This window comes from Festucalex cinctus, chromosome 1 (assembly GCF_051991245.1).
Source record: "Festucalex cinctus isolate MCC-2025b chromosome 1, RoL_Fcin_1.0, whole genome shotgun sequence".
Lineage (NCBI taxonomy): Eukaryota > Metazoa > Chordata > Actinopteri > Syngnathiformes > Syngnathidae > Festucalex > Festucalex cinctus.
Window position 1 is genome coordinate 26,712,745 of NC_135411.1, and position 18,627 is coordinate 26,731,371.

The window sequence follows — 18,627 nt, forward strand, 5'->3', positions numbered from 1 at the left end:
ATATATATATATATATATATATATATTTATATAGCACGGGCTGATGAAGTATAAGGCCACCAAATGTCCAATAAAAAGGAAAAAAAAACCTGTTGCTAGGCAGAATAGATGTGGGAGAAAGGAGCCCAATTAAAGTATTTAAAAATATTATAAAGCAGCTATAGATACATTCTGCAAGTTCATAACATCAGTCTGGGCTGTTTTAGAGGGGTCCATTTTAACAGAGGATGTAGTTTAGCAGTTTCTCTGGTACTTTAAATTGGTTCTGACTTCTTCCACTAATGCTCTAAAAGTCACCTCTGTGTGATTTTTGTGTTATGGTTGTCCACATTTTGATTAAGATATACTCCAGGGAGAATCCAAATGAGAAAATGTTAGGAAAATAGAAGAAGGGAAGTCCAACATTAGGCACCATTGTTTCACTGTCTCCATTTGTCGCAATCAGAGGCAGAAGCCATATATATGTCATCGTCATAGTTAAGCCGTGTCTCCGTAATAACACTCGGTGGGAGGACGGAGCATCATATTGGGCCACATGAAACAATGACAGGTCGCTGAGTCCAAACAGCTCATGACCCCGTCTGCCCCCCTGAACACCATGTAGAAGGGAAGTGAGAGGCTGACATGGTGATGTGCACAAAAAAAAAAAAAAAACACCCCACTTTCTCACCCCACCCACACATGTGCACAGAAGTACTCCCTCACAAGCTTTTATGTCAGAGTCAGGCTCTCCAAAGTTGATTCTGAAGAGAGAAAGAAGAGAAGTTGAGACTGTCTTTTTTTTGGCCACAATGGTAGGGTGGAGGAAACTTCTGCTTCTGGGTGAGTCAAAACTAATCTCTTACACAAAAGCTTCCATGGAAACTCGACTGTTTTCTGTTCAGGAGTGCTATAAACATTTGAAATAGAATTGTTCATGTCTGGGGAGAAAAGCTCTTTTCATTTGTTGGGAAATCCACTAATACAAGCTTGGGAATTTACCACATTACGTACAAACAGACAAATATCCTTGTTTTTATTTATCTTTCATTGTGTGGTTTTCTTGATCGGCTGGGTAAAATCATTTAGTTTAACTTCCTTGAGACAATGAGTCCTGCCGAGTCTTTTGAAATTCTATACAGACAGCTGTTAGGACACAAGGACAATGTAACAAGTGAAAACAAAAAGATTAAGCTTGGTTGCATCAGACCATAATAAAATCTTATAAATACTTGAGAGAAAATGTGTTATGGTCTGAAAATGCCAAGGCTGAAACTTTTGAGAGGGCGGAGACGACCTCATCCCATAATGCTTCACGGACCAGGATGGAAATAAATTATTATTATTTTTTTTTACCACTTTTATGGTCCATAATGTACACTTTTTTTGTTGCGTTATGTGCCTGTTGGTTAATAAAACTAGTAGTAAAAGTATCATCACTAGTAGTAAAAGTATCATCACTTTTGTTTTAAAGCTGGCACTATCGCCCAATAGTTGGGCTCTTTATCTACTTAGGCAGAACAGTGAATAACATTTTGGGGGTTCAATTCTTGGCTCTGACCTTCCTGTGTGGAAACTTTTGTTTTTGTGCCGAGAAAAGTCTAGTAGTTTGCCATGTTTGGCAAGTTGGGATGCCTCGCTGCGCCATGTTAGACATTCTGGGGGACCGCCGCACCAGACAATTTGGTTACAGAAAATAGACTAGACTTTAGACCAGCTAAAAGCATGTCTAAATTGTGGTGTTGGTAATGTAATGCAATTTATGTTGCTTTTTGTGGTGGATGTCACGGCATGCACCGAACACTCAAATCAAATCACAGAGACGGACAATCGGGGTGGAATCTGTATGTAGACAAACAATCATTCACACACATGGTCACATTTAGTCCTTGTTGCACTTATTTTTGAATGTTTCTCAAATATGAGGACACCACGCAAACTCCACACAGGAAGGTCAGAGCCAAGAATTGAACCCCCAAAATGTTATTCACTGTTCTGCCTAAGTAGATAAAGAGCCCAACTATTGGGCGATAGTGCCAGCTTTAAAACAAACTAAAGGGAAGTGGGAGGATGTGTGACTGCTTTCCATCCAACAACTCCCTATCTCATCTACTCAACTCACAGAGAAGGCTCTGTTCTGCTTTTTTTTTTTTTATGAGGGGTTAGACATTTATATACTATGACCTCATTGCATGCAGAATCCGCCTGATAGCGGCTGCATCCTCACAGGGGACAAAACAAACAAGTTTTTTTTTTTTTTTTTTAAATGCAGTAAGTACCTCCAAAATATCATGACATCATGTCATTAAGAAACAAAGGCAAATGGGGTATTCTCTCTCTCATTTGTTGCAAACTTCAACCATAAACGTATTGTTAAATTAAACAAAACTGAGAATATACAGTATTATCTTTGTAAAGGCAGAATTCTGCCTCCAGCTCATCCATTAGAACTCATTACCAGCTGGAAAATTATATTTTTAATATTGTATTGAAATGAAATGCTTGAGTTAAAGCAGGCATTTTAACATTTAAACCACATTTTTATATGTTTCCACAAAGTACTAATACATGTTTAGACGGGCCTTCTTCATTGAGGGTAAGTGAAAAGCGGCGTAATTGGCGTATTTCTGCCCATCTGCAGATACTTGATGTTCATCTGATGTACTTTAGACAGCCACAGAGGATTGACTGCGTGCTCTGAGGAGAGGCTGTAACGTTTTTTGTATACTTTAGCACCCGAAGTACCAAGGTTTCCTCGCCCATAGGAAATGAGTGATGGCGCATACGGCATATATGGAAACAATCTGAGGAAATGAGGATGGAGAAATGAGGGCATTTGCTTTTTTGACAAATCTCTGGCACACTACTAAGCATTGTCAAACGTATGATTTGACATCTCTGTGGGTGTGTTTTCAGATTGATTGAGTGAACCGCAAGAGGATGAAGTGTGGGCAGTGGGCACCACTTTAACACGTGTGAGGAGGTGATGAAATGGAGGATGACAGCAATTTCTCGTCTTTTTCCCTTTCAGCTCTGTACCTGTCGTTCGTCTTGGTGCTGTCAGAATCCTCCTGTCCCAAGGGGTTCAATTCGGTGAATGGAGAATGCATTGGTATAAACATGTTTTTCTGTTTATTAAATTAACCAAGATGAATTGGCACTCTTGATGAATAAGCAATAAGTGACCGATGTGATTTTTTTTTTTTTTTTTTTTCATGATTAACACTTTTACCGTTTTATTCTTGTGTTTTGTGAACTCTTCCTAGCAACAAGTGACAAGAGCATGTGTTGGGAAAGTTCTTTTTTTTTTTATGCCGACTAGTTCATAGTTCATCTCATAAATTTTTAAATGGTTAATGTACAGGTTGATGTACTGTAGCTCAGTTTATAGTTTAGAATTCAAATTTTTCGAACTAAGCTCATCCGTCCAAAATGAACTTGTTCATAGTTCTTTCACTTTTTTTTTATACCCACAATGTGTTGCTGCAAGCTGGGAGAGCTGGGAAATTATGACCGGTTACCGGTATATCACTCCCTGAATATTTGTTGAAAAACGTAAATAGATTTCATCACATTTTATGATGAAGCACAAGAGCAATCAACAGTCTGCAGCTAAACACATTGCTCTTGAAACATCCATCCATCCATTTCCTTTACCGCTTATTCCTCACAAGGGTCGCGGGGGGTGCTGGAGCCTATCTCAGCTGGCTTTGGGCAGTAGGCGGGGGGCACCCTGGACTGGTTGCCAGCCAATTGCAGCTCTTGAAACATTTATTTATTCATTGTTTATTTTAAAAAGCACAGAAAGCACTAAGAGAGTGAACAATATGTTGTAGTTTTCCTTTTAGATTAAGTGGCGTTCATATGAAACACCTTTGTTGCATAATTCATTCATTAATTCATGTTTCCCCAAAGATGATGACGAGTGTGCCCTCGACGACATCAGACCATGCGGAAAGAATGCACATTGTTACAACACCCCTGGCAACTTCTACTGCATGTGTGACAAGGGTTTTCAAACCGAGATAAAGTCACATAATTTTACTGTTGAATCATCTTTAACGTGTAGCGGTAAATCATCTCCTCAAAGATATAGTCTCATGTCAGATTACTTATGCAGCTCATTTTAGCTTTTACCTACTATCTATTTTTTTTTTCTGCAGATATAAATGAATGTTTGGAGAACAAAGACATCTGTGGTTCACGACCTTGTATTAACACCAGTCCATTGTACTACTGTGGTTGCAATGAAGGATACGTTGCCAATGTTCATTCTGACTGCGATGGTAAGGTGCAATTCTTTCTTTCTTGTTTTTTTCTTTTTTTGACATAGTTTGAAAAGTTGTCATTTGCGCGCATTTGCTATGAAATTAAGTACATCTGCATAAACTATAGATGCATGTAAAATTCTGCCTTTACAAAGTTAGTCACGAGGTCAAGTGCTACAAAATACATGATATGTTGCAATTAGGGGTGTTCGAAAAAATCGATTCGGCAATATATCGCGATATTACATCGCACAATTCTCGAATCGATTCAATAGGCGGCCAAATTGATTTTGAATCAAAATGGATAACATCCATTTTTGATGGAAAAATATTCAGCAAAACGTCTTACTTAGGGTTAGGGTTCATACCTTAATCATGGAATAATGTTAATTAATGGAACATTAAGCCTTAATATTTTATTTCAAAGCTGTTCAAATATAAAACAGATTACAACCTGTTTGTTAAATACAGTGGCTCACAGTTATGGCTGAAGTTCCAGATAAATAAAAAATACATTTTCATACAAATCTTAAAGTGTACATGTACATGTACATGTTTACTGGTTAGTATTTTCGAAATTTGAGTAAAAAAAATCGCAACAATCGATTTAGAAATTCGTATCGGGATTAATCGGTATTGAATCGAATCGTGACCTAAGAATCGTGATACGAATCGAATCGTCAGGTACGAGGCAATTCACACCCCTAGTTGCAATAGTGTAGAAATTCTTTATATTATTATTATTATTATTATTATTATTATTATTATTATTATTATTATTATTATTATTATTATTATTATTATTATTATTACAGAATTTCTTAAGTGACTGTAGACTGTAACACTTAATTGGAGGTGGCGTTTGCTATGTGGTCTACTTTCCCATTTACAGATTGATCATTTTTGTCTGCACAGATGTGGATGAGTGTCTGAAGGAAAATATCTGCGGGCCTAATGCGACGTGCATCAACGTGGCTGGCAGTTATTACTGTATCTGCAACGTGGGTTTTGCAACCAAGTCTGGCAGAAACAACTTCACATTACCTCAAGAGCCGTGTGAAGGTCAGCAATGCCATAAGGCTGCGGAGTGTGTCATCAGAGACAAATGTTACACTGTGCAATGGTGTTTTGCAACCATTATTGAACCATGTCACATATTTTATGTCAGAAAAACTCTCGCACATACCACTTATCAAAAAAGTCACACAAATTTGATCCACTGGTGAATTATGTAACCTCTGCTAACTAGTGGCAGAGCATTTAATTGCTCTATCTGCTACTATATATTGTAGGCATAGGTAGTTGAACAAAGATGCGTTTTTGTTGTTGTAAATGTATACATTTAGGGGTCAGGACCAATCAAAGAACCTGGAAAGTGAATTCAGAGATTTGTTTCTAAATGCATTACGTATGTTTTAATGTAACTGCTGGAAACATGTGCAAAGACTGAGAAGGTGAATTATCATGATATCGTGTTAAACTATAATAAAATGGCAGCATAGGAATAATGGGCTCTTTGCACAGCTCGACTACTTCCTGAATTGAATACCACACCTTTGTTTCCTGTCTTTCATGAGTGGACAAACTGATTAATCCAGGTGTGTCTGGCCAATGTTGTTGTAGTTACTGAGATCAGGCACACCTGGATTAATCAGCTTGTCCACTCATGATAGACAGGAAATGAAGGAATGGTGTTGAGTTCAGGAAGCAGTGGATTTGCGCAAAGAGCCCATATGCATACAGGCACATGAAAAGTCAAAACACCAGAAATAAAGAAACATTAGATAATTTATCTAAACAGAGTAACAACACATCAAAGTTTAAGCTTCAAAATACAGCTCTGGTTCAACGGTGAACAAACAGCACCCTTGTGTGGTCGACAACTACCGAGTTATCCCTGCGAATGTTAACAACAAACTGTCTCTCGTGGTCAGCATAAGAGAAAAACAAGGCAGAGTTAGAAGCTGTCTATCGGGGAACACAGCAGTGATTGCTCGATGTACTGTCCTCTCTCCTCTTCTTCGATACCTTGACAAATGCACGCAACCACACTCATAAAAAACAATGACGAAAATATACTCCAAAACTGATCAAGGTTCTCTGACGGAAAGCCAATGGCGACGGCCACAACAGTAAAAAGGCGGTGCCTTAAGAGATTTTCCTGGAAAGTTGAGTTGAGTTGAATTGAGTTGAGTTGAGTTGAATTGAGTTGAGTTGAGTTGAGTTGAGTTGAGTTGAGTTGAGTTGAGTTGAGTTGAGTTGAGTTGAGTTGAGTTGAGTTGAGTTGAGTTGAGTTGAGTTGGGTTGGGTTGGGTTGACTTGACTTGACTTGACTTGACTTGACTTGAGCTGAGCTGAAAAACACCTACCATTCTAGAATGGTACTTTTAACCAAAGGATCTGTCAGACACATAACTGCCAGCTAGATTGGTCAAATTTAACCTTTTTTGTAAATTTGACCAATCCTTTTTTTAGGGTGTGGGTAGACACTGGGTGGTGTGGCTGGTTCAGATCATCTTGTTGTCAGCTGTGAGTGTGCAAATATCACGTCGGGAGAGGCTGAATAACTTTATCTATTTGTTACTGTGTCTCTTTTAAATAAATAAAGCTCCCCGTTTACCCCTTGTTTACCGTATTTTCTCAAGGGTCTCTATAGGAATGATATTTTGACATTCTGATTCTGTTTTTTTTTTGTTTTTTGTTTTTTTTAGCCGTGTGTTCGATAGATGAGACAAACCACTGTGGAAATGGAACCTGCCACATTGGAGCCAACGGTCCTTACTGCGCGTGCCATGCAGGGTTCACCAATTACGGAAACAAAGCCGCTCGTTGCACGGGTAGGATGCCCCCCACCCACAGCCCCCGGCATCCTTGTTCTGTTTGGGACAGTTTATTTGAATAAAACTCCTTTGTTTTCAGCATTAGACTGTGATGCATTCAAAGACACAGAAAATCTGAACGAGGTGACTCCATTCAGCAGTACCAGACTTCAAATACTCTCTTTGTTTTTAATTCACTTTAAATGATTCCTGCTTAGAATGTCCCCATTGCACATGATCTGATGATGCATCTGGAAAGAAGGTGTGTGAACATGACCAGTGGTGAGGATCCAGAAGACTTGGATGACCAGGACCTGCTATGGGTACTTATGCTCTGATTTTTATATTAAAAGTTGCACGATGTACTAGGCATGCACCAATACCGCTGCCTAACTGTACTGTACATCCGTAATGTACTCACTCATAAGTGAACTAATGCTTTGATACTACCACACTGATACTACTTTACAACATATACCTTCCGGACAGGTGGAGTAGGAACCAGTTCAGCTGTGTGAACACAGATGAAAAAACTTTGTTCACCGGCTACAAAATGGATGAAAATGTTAATAACATCAAATTGTTACTCTTAGTGTTGTTCCGATACCGATACTGGTATCGGCAGAGGTGCCGATACTGCATTAAAACAGTGGTATCGGTATCGGTGACTACTCACAAGTAACATGCCGATACCATTAATTCCAATGCTAATATAGGATTTTGGATGCAGCATCTTGTGTCTTGCTGGTGCACAACATTCACTGATATGTGACATGTTCACTGCATGCCGATCTAAGATATTCTATTGGCCCTTGGATGCTCTGAACCAATGGCAGGACAGCTTTTTCATGTTGAGGAAAAAAAAACTTAAGTATCGGTATGGTATCGGTATCGGCCGATACTGCAAAGCTGGGTATCGGTATCGGGAGCCGAAAAACGGTATCGGAACAACACTAGTTACTCTAAAAGCTGTTATATTTGACTGAAATGTTTGCATTCATGAGGCATTATAAATAGAAATGTTGTTACTATTTCAGTTGTAGATAGTTAGCAAATTTAATAGTCATAATAGTTTCTGAATTTTGTGTCAGTTATGCATACTGGTAGTGGGGGCTAACTTTTTCAAACCCTCCGTATAGGTTCTATTGGGTGGGTAGCTTTTTGAGGGTGGATACGCACACAACACAATATTAAACATATCTTCAAATCATTATCTTAACTCATTTGCTCCCAATAACGTGTAAATACGTTCTTTTTAATGTTCTAAGTGTCCCAAAGACGTATTTATATGTTTTTTATGTTTGTTTGTTTTTTATGCTAAAGCATACAGAAGGCTTTGATGCAGCCTCTCAACTGCAAAGAACGGTTGCAGAAATGGTAGTTATTACACAAACGGCCAGAAGGTGGCAGCAGAGTATAAGAGATCAACCAGGGCCACCTAGAAAAAAAAGCTCAATTACTTACAATTTTGAATAGATTTGTGAAAACTGATGAAACCTAGCTCTCTTCTAATGCTAATTGCTGCAAAACGGAAACAGATAGAAACATGATGAAAGAAGAGACTTTAATATTTCTTTTGATAGGTTCCATGCTTTTATAGCAATAGAACACAATATTCTGTGGGACTTGCAAAATCAGTCAAAATCCAGTAAAACAGCCGGGAGCGAACGGGACTGCTTCTGTGAAAATGGCTGGGAGTGAATGAGTTAATTCTAACAACAACAAAAAAATACTTTTTTTTTTCTCTCACAGAGACTTTTGGCAGTCATTGACAACCTCTTGTCCACTGGCGCCCTTAATCAAAACAGGAAGGTGTCCATCTTTCTGGACCAAGTGGAGAGTGTGTTGAGATTGATGGGACTTTTTATGAAAGCCCACAGAATAAGGGGATCATCCGCCTACACAGGTAATACTGTATTTACAGCTACTTTCAGTTCCTTTAAGATGTGTAGTCTGGCCTCACAGGGAAATTGGATAAAAAGTGATACTACTTTCGCACGACAGAAGTGTAACTGTGGATAGACATGTGTATCCCCTGTCTTCAGCTTTCAGCTCGGGGCTTGTAGGGAGTGGTAATTCGCTTTACAAAGTTAAAAAAAAAAAAAAGAAGCAATTTTTTTGTTTCCTTGCCGGATGTGGTGGGTCTTCGTCCCGCTTGCAAAGTGCAAAAAGTGACAATGAATCGTAATCCTTCCATGGTCTGCCCCTTCATCTGGTTTTGTCCTAAAATGAAATGGGTTCGCCCCTCTATAGTTATCTAGCAATTAGCTAAGCAGTGCTGAAAAAAATATTTTTTAAAATGTCAGATTTTTTTCCCCTCATGTTTGCTTATAGAAAAACAAAATAACAATGACGTCATTACAAGAAAATTTTGTTTGTGTTGTTTTTTTATTTTATTTCCCTTCTTTGATTTGGCTGATACCAAACAAGCTGTGTAACAAAATTTACCAACAACGTAACATACAACAGCTTCAAGAGAAGTAATTGAAAAAAAATCTTGACAGTCAATGACAATTAAGAATACGTGTTTAACTTCCTTTTGTCAAAACATGTACAATGTGTAAACATTTCACTGAATAAATTGACTTTTTAAACATTTAACACAATAAAATGAGCCTGGCTGGCCGCAAAACATTTGCATCTTGGATCAATGTGTTGATAAATCTCATTTTCCACTATATAAATGTGTAACATTACTCTAAGCAATGTTCAGCCTGAACTAGAAAGCCACAAAAAAAGTATATTTTTTTTAAATCGACCTTGAATTAATTGATCAAATTAATTGCCCATCCATACTCTCATCTCATTAAAATTATGCTGTATGATGCGTTATGATTACAAATAATATATTTATATACATAATAATAATATTTGTATGAAACAGTCTCTTGTAGGGATGTAACGATATCCAAACATCATGATACGATATTATCACGATATGACGGTCACGGTACGATAATTATAACGATATTGAGGAGGGGAGGGGGTCAGTGATATTTAAAAAAGGTCACAATATTGTAAAAAAAAAAGAAAAAAAAGAGCTCATATAAAAAAAAACACAATGCTTTTGTGCATAACAGCAATGTATATAAACCACAATCTCTAATAACAATATTGAGGTGCTTACTTGTTAATGCACGCACATATTGAGTTCCTCCACATATTGACTCGCTTCACAAGCATATTACGTTCCCCTTCATCTGACGATTATTGTAGATATTAAACATAAGGGCCAAAACATTCCTAATGAAAATTAAATTGCATTAATAAACTAGCCACCAGAGGGTGGTAGAACTGCAGAAATGGAAATCAACCTGACTTTTTTTTTTAACAGATGTGTTCCCTTTAAGTCAGGGGTGTCAAACTCATGTTAGGTCAGGGGCCGCATGGAGGAAAATATATTACCAAGTGGGCCACATCGGTAAAATAATGGTATATACCGGTAACTTAAAAATGATTGTCGTCATTTATACGCAGATTTTCATGGACCAGCCCTAAATTACGGAGCTGTAATCATATTGTTCCGAAAAAATAACACAAATGCAAATGGAACGCGGCAACACTTTGCTGGTATATGTTCCAGACGTGTTAAATCGACATGTTTTGAATATATATTGTTCCCAGAATGCATTGTGTGGCGCAGTTAGTGATGTTAAAAGGATGCTAATCCTTACTAGTAATTGATTTTTATTTTTTGTGTGTATTTAACACGTTTGTCGGTCTATGATTTAAATAATAATAATAATAATAATAATAATAATAATAATAATAATAATTTAAAAAACAACAACGTAAATTTAAGTTGTGTGTAAAATGACATCGAGGACGATTCCCCGTAAAAGTTGCATTGCTCATCTGAGGACTGCTTGTGAAATTACAAATGTATATGTTTTGATTGTGGCCGCCTGATTAATTAGTCCGACATTACAATTATTTATTTATTTTTTTGACTTTACAAAATCATCTCGCGGGCCGGATTAAACCCCTTTGCAGGCCTGATCCGGCCCGTGGGCCGTATGTTTGACACCACTGCTTTAAATATTGTGAACATGACGATGACAATATTGTGCTAGTTTTAATATCACGATATTTCCCTTATCGTTACATCCCTAGTCCCTTGACCAAGACATAGTCACCATATTTGTCTTCAGAACTAGAGCTGCTTTCCCACAAAGGACCAATGCCACCTCAAGGAATCGTGACATTATCAACTAAGCCAGTCATGTTGAATATCCACTTTGAAACAGTTTCTGGAAATCCTTCCAAGTACCCAGGTAGTGTTCATGCCTTTACCAAATGACTGCTTTCGCTTTCATAAGATGTCCATTAGAATTGTTGTGTTTACATTGTGACTGTTACAGGCTTCGCAAGCGTGAGCTTGCTCAGCTACGTAAACCTGGAATCCTTCACTGATGGCTTCTATAGTGGGATGAATCCGCAGGCCAAGGAAAGCTTCGTCATCAATTCCAAAGTGGTGACTGTCTCGGTCACTAACACCAACACCAGGCACCTGGAAGAACCAGTCATCCTAACTTTTAGTCACCTGACACAGGTAACTGCAAACTCTTAATTTTGTAAATGAAGAAACGAAGAGGTGTCATTTGCACATGCAATATGAGCTCATTACAATTTAGTCGGAAATTGTACTAATAGTTGGGCTCCATCCATCCATCCATCCATCCATCCGTCCATCCATCCATCCATCCATCCATCCATCCATCCATCCATCCATCCATCCATCCATCCATCCATCCATCCATCCATCCATCCATCCATCCATCCGTCCATCCAATCATCCATAACACAAAAATAGTTTCAGTTGCCAAATGAAAATGATGGGATGACTGGGGTTCAAAATGCTGTTTATAAAGAATTCATTGTTTTTCTATGTACCTATAATAAAACAAAATGGTGACTTGCTAAAAAAATGTACATTTGATGCATCCATCCATCCATCCATTTTTCGAACCGCTTAACCTCACAAGGGTCGTGGGAATGATGGAGCCTTTACATTTGATGCATAATCCTATAAAATTCTCATGCGAGCCTCCTGGCGGCTGTGTATTATTATATTGTGGTGATATAATTCACCAGGGATCTATGCCTTGTAGGGAGGGGTTGGAGGATGAATCAAAAGGGATGAAAGACATTAAAGAGAGAAAGTATGAGGGTTTGCTTGCTATGTGCGGAGTCAGTTTTTATCTGGAGAGTAAAAGGTTCTGACTCGACTTCATCTCCTCGTCTTATCATTCACCGCATCTCCACATTCTGACTCATTTGTTGCCATAAAACAAATATGCAGTCTATTAATTGTACATTAGTGAATTTCATTTTTCAACAAATCCTATTAGATTCTTCTTCCTGGCTGTTTTGTGTTACCATACCTTTTTAAAAATGTCTCATTTCATGACATTAAATCAATAAATAAATGAAGCAAAACTTTTCAAACTCAATTTCCAATTTGTGTACGGTACATATACATTTAGTACATTAACTTTGATTTAAACAAACTCTTACTAACATTTTGTTTAATATCAATGACCTAAAATCGAGGAATGTAAAGGGGGAAAAGGGTAGTTTTCTTCTTTTTTCTTATTTTTATTTTAGTTTTTTTTTTTTAAATCAATATCGTACTAAATTCTCATGAGAACTATCGTAAAGTGCTTTTTTTTTTAAATTACTCATTTCCTGTACTTAGATTGGTAAAACTAACGTTTTTCACATAGTTCCAAGATATTTATATTTTATATTATTATTATTATTATTATTATTATTATTATTATTATTGTCCATCCATCCATTTTCTGACCCGCTTGCTCCTCACAAGGGTCGCGGGGGTGCTGGAGCCTATCCCAGCTGGCTATGGGCAGTAGGCGGGGTAGACCCTGAACTGGTTGCCAGCCAATCTATTATTATTATTATTATTATTATTATTATTATTATTATTATTATTATTATTATTATTATTATTATTATTATTATTATTATTATTATGTGACTGATGTCATCATTTAAATAAAAAAAACAGATTATTCTAGATATTAAAAAATTTACTCATTGCAGTGTTGTCATTTTGTAAAAAGTCGTACTAAATTCTCACAAGAACATCCTAGCGATTATGTATTCTTTCATATTGTCCATTATTTCAAAACTGATTTTTTCTTATGTAATTCTAGCATATGTCAGTTTGCCACTAAATGCAGTACATTATTTTTTTTGTACAAAATACAACAAAATGTTTGTGACATTACCCTCCTGTATTTCATGACATCATCATTCAGCCCCACACACAAGAAAGGAGGTCCAGATGCATGCATATGCAATAAAGTGTTTACACACTTTACACTGCACATCTATTTGTGTTGTTTTCTTCCAGGTAAACGGGTCTCGCCATGTGTGTGTGTTCTGGAACGCTTCCCAGGGGAATGGGAGCTGGTCTGCCAGTGGCTGCATGGCGGTAGAGTCCAACTCTGAATTCACCGTGTGCTCCTGCAACCACTTGAGCACCTTTGCCGTGCTAATGGCCCTCTACGACGTGGAGGTAAACACGCTGGCTGTGTTCGGAACCTAGCCACTCGTGATAGACAGCTGGTCATGATCGAATGTGTAGTGAGTGCCATAGATTCCGAAGTCAGCCTCTCTCTCTCGAGCATTGCATTCAAGAGAGATGTTCTTCATGCGCCTATCTCCTCTGCCCTCTGGACAGGCGACGTTTGAGTTGCAGGTCATGACCTGGGTGGGACTGTCCCTCTCACTGATTTGCCTGCTCATCTGCATCCTGACCTTCTCACTCATCCGCTCCATCCAAAGCCCACGGACAACCATCCACTTGCACCTGTGCATCAGCCTCTTTGTGGCCGCCCTCATCTTTCTAGTGGGGATCTCTCGTACAGAGAACCAGGTGAAGAAAAAAAAAGTTCCTACGTTCCTGTGCAGCCTGACTACGGGCTGAATAATTTAGACAAACAATCTTATTGCGATACTGCTCCTGTGTCCACCCTTTAGTGTGCCTGTGCAGTGATTGCCGGCCTGCTGCATTTCTTCTTCTTGGCCGCTTTCTGCTGGATGTGTCTGGAAGGTGTGCAGCTCTTCCGGATGGTCATCTTCGTGTTCAACACCAACTTCCGGACCCTCTATATGATGGCTGGCGGCTACGGCGTTCCAGCTGTGATTGTCGCCATCTCTGCTTTGGTCCACCCTAAAGGATACGGCACCCAGAGATAGTGAGTACTACTATACTCCGTGATGATGATTTTCAATTTATCACCTGGTCACCTTGCAACTATCTGCTCATTGTTAAATGTGTGTTTACAGTTGTTGGTTAAATGTGAAATTCATCTGGAGTTTTTTGGGCCCAGCTTGTGTCATTATTGCCGTAAGTAGGCCTACCACAATCATTTATTAAAACATAAGAAACCCAGTGTGGGTTTTTTTTATATCTAAATTAGTCAAATTATTATGCAACAGTGCATTGTACGCAAACATTTTCCATAATTTGTCCCCTTTAAAATATAATTTCTGTTACTTTCCAGATCAACATTTTCTTCTTTCTTATCACGGTGTGGAAGTTGGCTCAGAAATTCTCAAGTCTAAATCCTGACCTAAACACCTTACAGAAAGTAAAGTAAGTCAGCATTTGTAAATGAAGTGTTTTTAAAAACATGTTTAACAACGTGCAAAAGATGTGTTGATTGAAGCGTCACACACGCCCCTCATTCCTCCATCTGCGCTACTTTGTCGCCCCCTTCAGAGCTTTCACCATCACTGCAGTGGCCCAGCTGTGCGTGCTCGGCACAACGTGGATTTTTGGCTGCTTCCAATTTGAGGAGAGCACAATGCTCATGTCTTACCTGTTCACCATCTTCGCTAGCCTCCAGGGCCTTATGCTGTTTGTGATGCACTGTCTGTTCTCCAAGCAGGTCACTAAAAACACAAGTCAGATGCACTCAAAGCCAAAAAAGAGTAACATTTGAACTTGTTTCAAACTTTGTGTTGTGGATGTTAGGTCAGGGATGAGTACGGGAACCTCCTGTCCAGAGTCAGTGCACCGCCAAAGAAGAACTACTCTGAATTCAGCTCATTTTCCAGCAAACAAAATGTAAGAACTCCTTTCTAATCTGTTTTTGCTTTCAATGTTAGTATGTTGAGCTTGACAGTTTAGTGTCTAGCGTAGCTGCTTCCGAATGATGCTCATTTGAACAAATACCCCCCCCCCCCCCCCCCCACACACGTTATGACCAGGAGTAAACTCATGAGCCCTAAGATGGAAATAGTCTGTTTCAAACCAAAATGGCTGACTTCCTATTCACTTTCAAGCATTTTCAAGCAAGCTTTGTGTTCAACAACACAAGCCCAGATTTCATACTGTGATAAGTATGAAAATAGTACACTGCAGATTAATTCATATTTCTGTATATTTATTTTTTACTGTATGTCATCTATGTTTACTAAAAAAAAAACACACACACACATGGTTACAACACTTGAATAAGTTATTTTAAAATTGCATAAATCAAAAATGAAATACTGAAAAAAAAACTGTGGTCTGTTGCAATTAGGGGTGTGAATTGCCTCGTACCTGACGATTCGATCCGTATCACGATTCATAGGTCACGATTCGATTCGATACCGATTAATCCCGATATAAATTTACAAGTCGATTGTTGCGATTTTTTTAACTAAAATTTAGAAAATACCATTCAGTAAACTTGTACATGTACACTGTAAGATTTGTATGAAAATTTATTATTTATTGATCTCAAACTTCAGTGTTATAACTGTGAGCCACTGTATTTAACAAACAGGTTGTAACATTTTTCATGTTTGAACAGCATTGAAATAAAATATTAAGGCTTAATGTTCCATTAATATAACATTCTTCCATGCTTAAGGTGTGAAAGTTAGACGTTTTGTTGAATATTTTTTCATCAAAAATGGATATTAAAAAATCGATTCGGCTGCCTATTGAATCGATTCGAGAATTGCGTGCTGTAGTATCACGATATATTGCCGAATCGATTTTTTTTTAACACCCCTAGTTGCAATGCAGTAAATGACAAAGCACGCTCCTGAGCGATAGATCTCATGGAGGTGACGCGTTTTTATCCTGCTGACAGAGCCGCACAGCCTTTACTGATAATGAAGGAGCAATAAAGTTGTCCAGTCATAACTGATTGACTTGTCTCTTTTCTTCCTGTCATCCATCCCAAGGCATCCAAGAGCAGCCAGGATACAGGAGAGTCGCACATCTGAGGAGACAAACTCTCATTTCACTGTCGTATGTACTCCACAAGCACTGGCCAGCTGTCTGTTGATTGATCAAGTATCGTTATTCATCTTCTGATGAATATGCTATTGAATTATAAGCGATTGACATTGAAATGTTAAGCGTTATTTCATTTCAATTCAGTGTTCTGTTGCTTACATTGAGAAATTGGTCTGTTCAAATGACCTCGTTTCAAATTCAAGGATATAATACACAACATGCACATTTCTCCCATGTATGTATTTGTATGTGTAAAATTGGATTCAAATCAAAGAGAAATTAAGTTTGGTTCTGTTAGGTGCATCAATCCAGGTACTGTATCTAACGACCTCTGACAATGTAAAATGTGTAAATAAATATATTTCTATTTTTTTTTCTTCATTGCATGTCAGACTTACTTACGCTGTATGAATGTTGTCCAAAAAACAGCGAACAAGTAGTCGATATTTGCACCATTTCTTTGTCTGTCTATGCTTTAGTGCAATTCACTGTGTACTGTTTACTGTGTTTTACTGCTCCACATGTTGTGCTTCAATATACTGCGGATGTTTGTGTTTGTTTGGATAATTACATTATTTACAAAGTATGAAAACAGTTATGTTGTCCAGGATACTTATTTTCATCTTTGTATTATTTACCCTGGTGGTTTAAAAATACAAAATAAAAGTGTCACGCCGCCACCGGCGTGACGGCCCATGCTTTTATTTTTGTGTTCATGTTTCCTGTTTTGTTGTGAAATAATGATTCCCCTCTCACCTCAGGTCACTTACCCTTCCTGCTGCTTGCTAATTACCGGTCCACGCCCATGATTACCACCACCTGCCACCAATCAAGCCACAATAAAAGCCACCTGCATTCTCCCCTCCGTTGCCGAAGTGTCACACACACAGTGCATGGAAGCGTCCCACAGTCCTCGAGTCCTTGTTCCCGGTACCTTATTGTCTTGCCTTGTTTTTGTGCCTTGCCTTGTTTTTGTGCCTTGCCTTGTTTTTGTGCCTTGTCTTGTTTTTGTGCCTTGTCCTCCCCAGCGGAGCGCCTTGAGTTACCCCTTTTTGCCTTGAGCCTTTTTCCTCCCTAGCGGAGCGCCTTTTGTTGTCCCCTATACCTTTTGCCTGTTTTTTCCTCCCCAGTGGAGCGTTTTTTGTTCTCCACCTTTTTGATTCCCCCTTCCTCCTCTCAGTGTGAGAGGAGACTGCTGCTGCCCGGCAATAAAACCTGTTGCCTCTGTGGCCTACCTTATCCTGCATCTGGGTCCTACCTCTCCTCGTCGTGACAGTACACTTCGGCCAGCATGGACCCAGCGGGAGTGTCCAAATTGGAGACCTGGCAGAGGCTTGAAGACATCGCCCGAGTCATTGCAGATATAAAAGAGTTGATGGCTTTGGACCGTGGCGACTGGGGTGAAGGGTCGGACTGGCCTCAGAACCCCGAACCTCGTCTGCTGCAACCTCTCGCCCCTGAACCTCGTCTGCTGCAACCTCTCGCCCCTGAACCTCGTCTGCTGCAACCTCTCGCCCCTGAACCTCGTCTGCTGCAACCTCTCGCCCCTGAACCTCGTCTGCTGCAACCTCTCGCCCCTGAACCTCGTCTGCTGCAACCTCTCGCCCCTGAACCTCGTCTGCTGCAACCTCTCGCCCCTGAACCTCGTCTGCTGCAACCTCTCGCCCCTGAACCTCGTCTGCTGCAACCTCTCGCCCCTGAACCTCGTCTGCTGCAACCTCTCGCCCCTGAACCTCGTCTGCTGCAACCTCTCGCCCCTGAACCTCGTCTGCTGCAACCTCTCGCCCCTGAACCTCGTCTGCTGCAACCTCTCGCCCCTGAACCTCGTCTGCTGCAACCTCTCGCCCCTGAACCTCGTCTGCTGCAGCCTCTCGCCCCTGAACCTCGTCTGCTGCCGCCTCTCGCCCCTGAACCTCGTCTGCTGCAGCCTCTCGCCCCTGAGCCTCGCCGGGCGCCGCCCAAAGACCCGGAGCCTCGCCGGGCGCCGCCCAAAGTCCGGGAGCCTCGCCGGGCGCCGCCCAAAGTCCGGGAGCCTCGCCGGGCGCCGCCCAAAGTCCGGGAGCCTCGCCGGGCGCCGCCCAAAGTCCGGGAGCCTCGCCGGGCGCCGCCCAAAGTCCGGGAGCCTCGCCGGGCGCCGCCCAAAGTCCCGGAAGCTCGCCGGGCGCCGCCCAAAGTCCCGGAAGCTCGCCGGGCGCCGCCCAAAGTTCCGGAAGCTCGCCGGGCGCCGCCCAAAGTTCCGGAAGCTCGCCGGGCGCCGCCCAAAGTTCCGGAACCTCGCCGGGCATCGCTCAAAGTT

General features: G+C 40.1%; 1 protein-coding gene across 1 annotated transcript; it reads left to right on the forward strand.

Moving 5' to 3' along the window:
* The first annotated feature begins 710 nt into the window (after window positions 1-710).
* adgre5a (adhesion G protein-coupled receptor E5a) lies at window positions 711-17,035 on the forward strand. Its single transcript, XM_077526219.1, has 19 exons — window positions 711-822; window positions 3,011-3,091; window positions 3,895-4,050; window positions 4,143-4,265; window positions 5,163-5,309; window positions 6,959-7,084; window positions 7,167-7,210; window positions 7,285-7,389; window positions 8,819-8,972; window positions 11,218-11,340; window positions 11,428-11,618; window positions 13,443-13,607; window positions 13,773-13,967; window positions 14,072-14,289; window positions 14,381-14,441; window positions 14,599-14,690; window positions 14,817-14,985; window positions 15,072-15,164; window positions 16,277-17,035. Exons 1-19 carry the CDS (start codon window positions 714-716, stop codon window positions 16,316-16,318), a joined length of 2,394 nt encoding a protein of 797 aa, XP_077382345.1. The 5' UTR covers window positions 711-713; the 3' UTR covers window positions 16,319-17,035.
* Window positions 17,036-18,627: the final 1,592 nt, after the last annotated feature.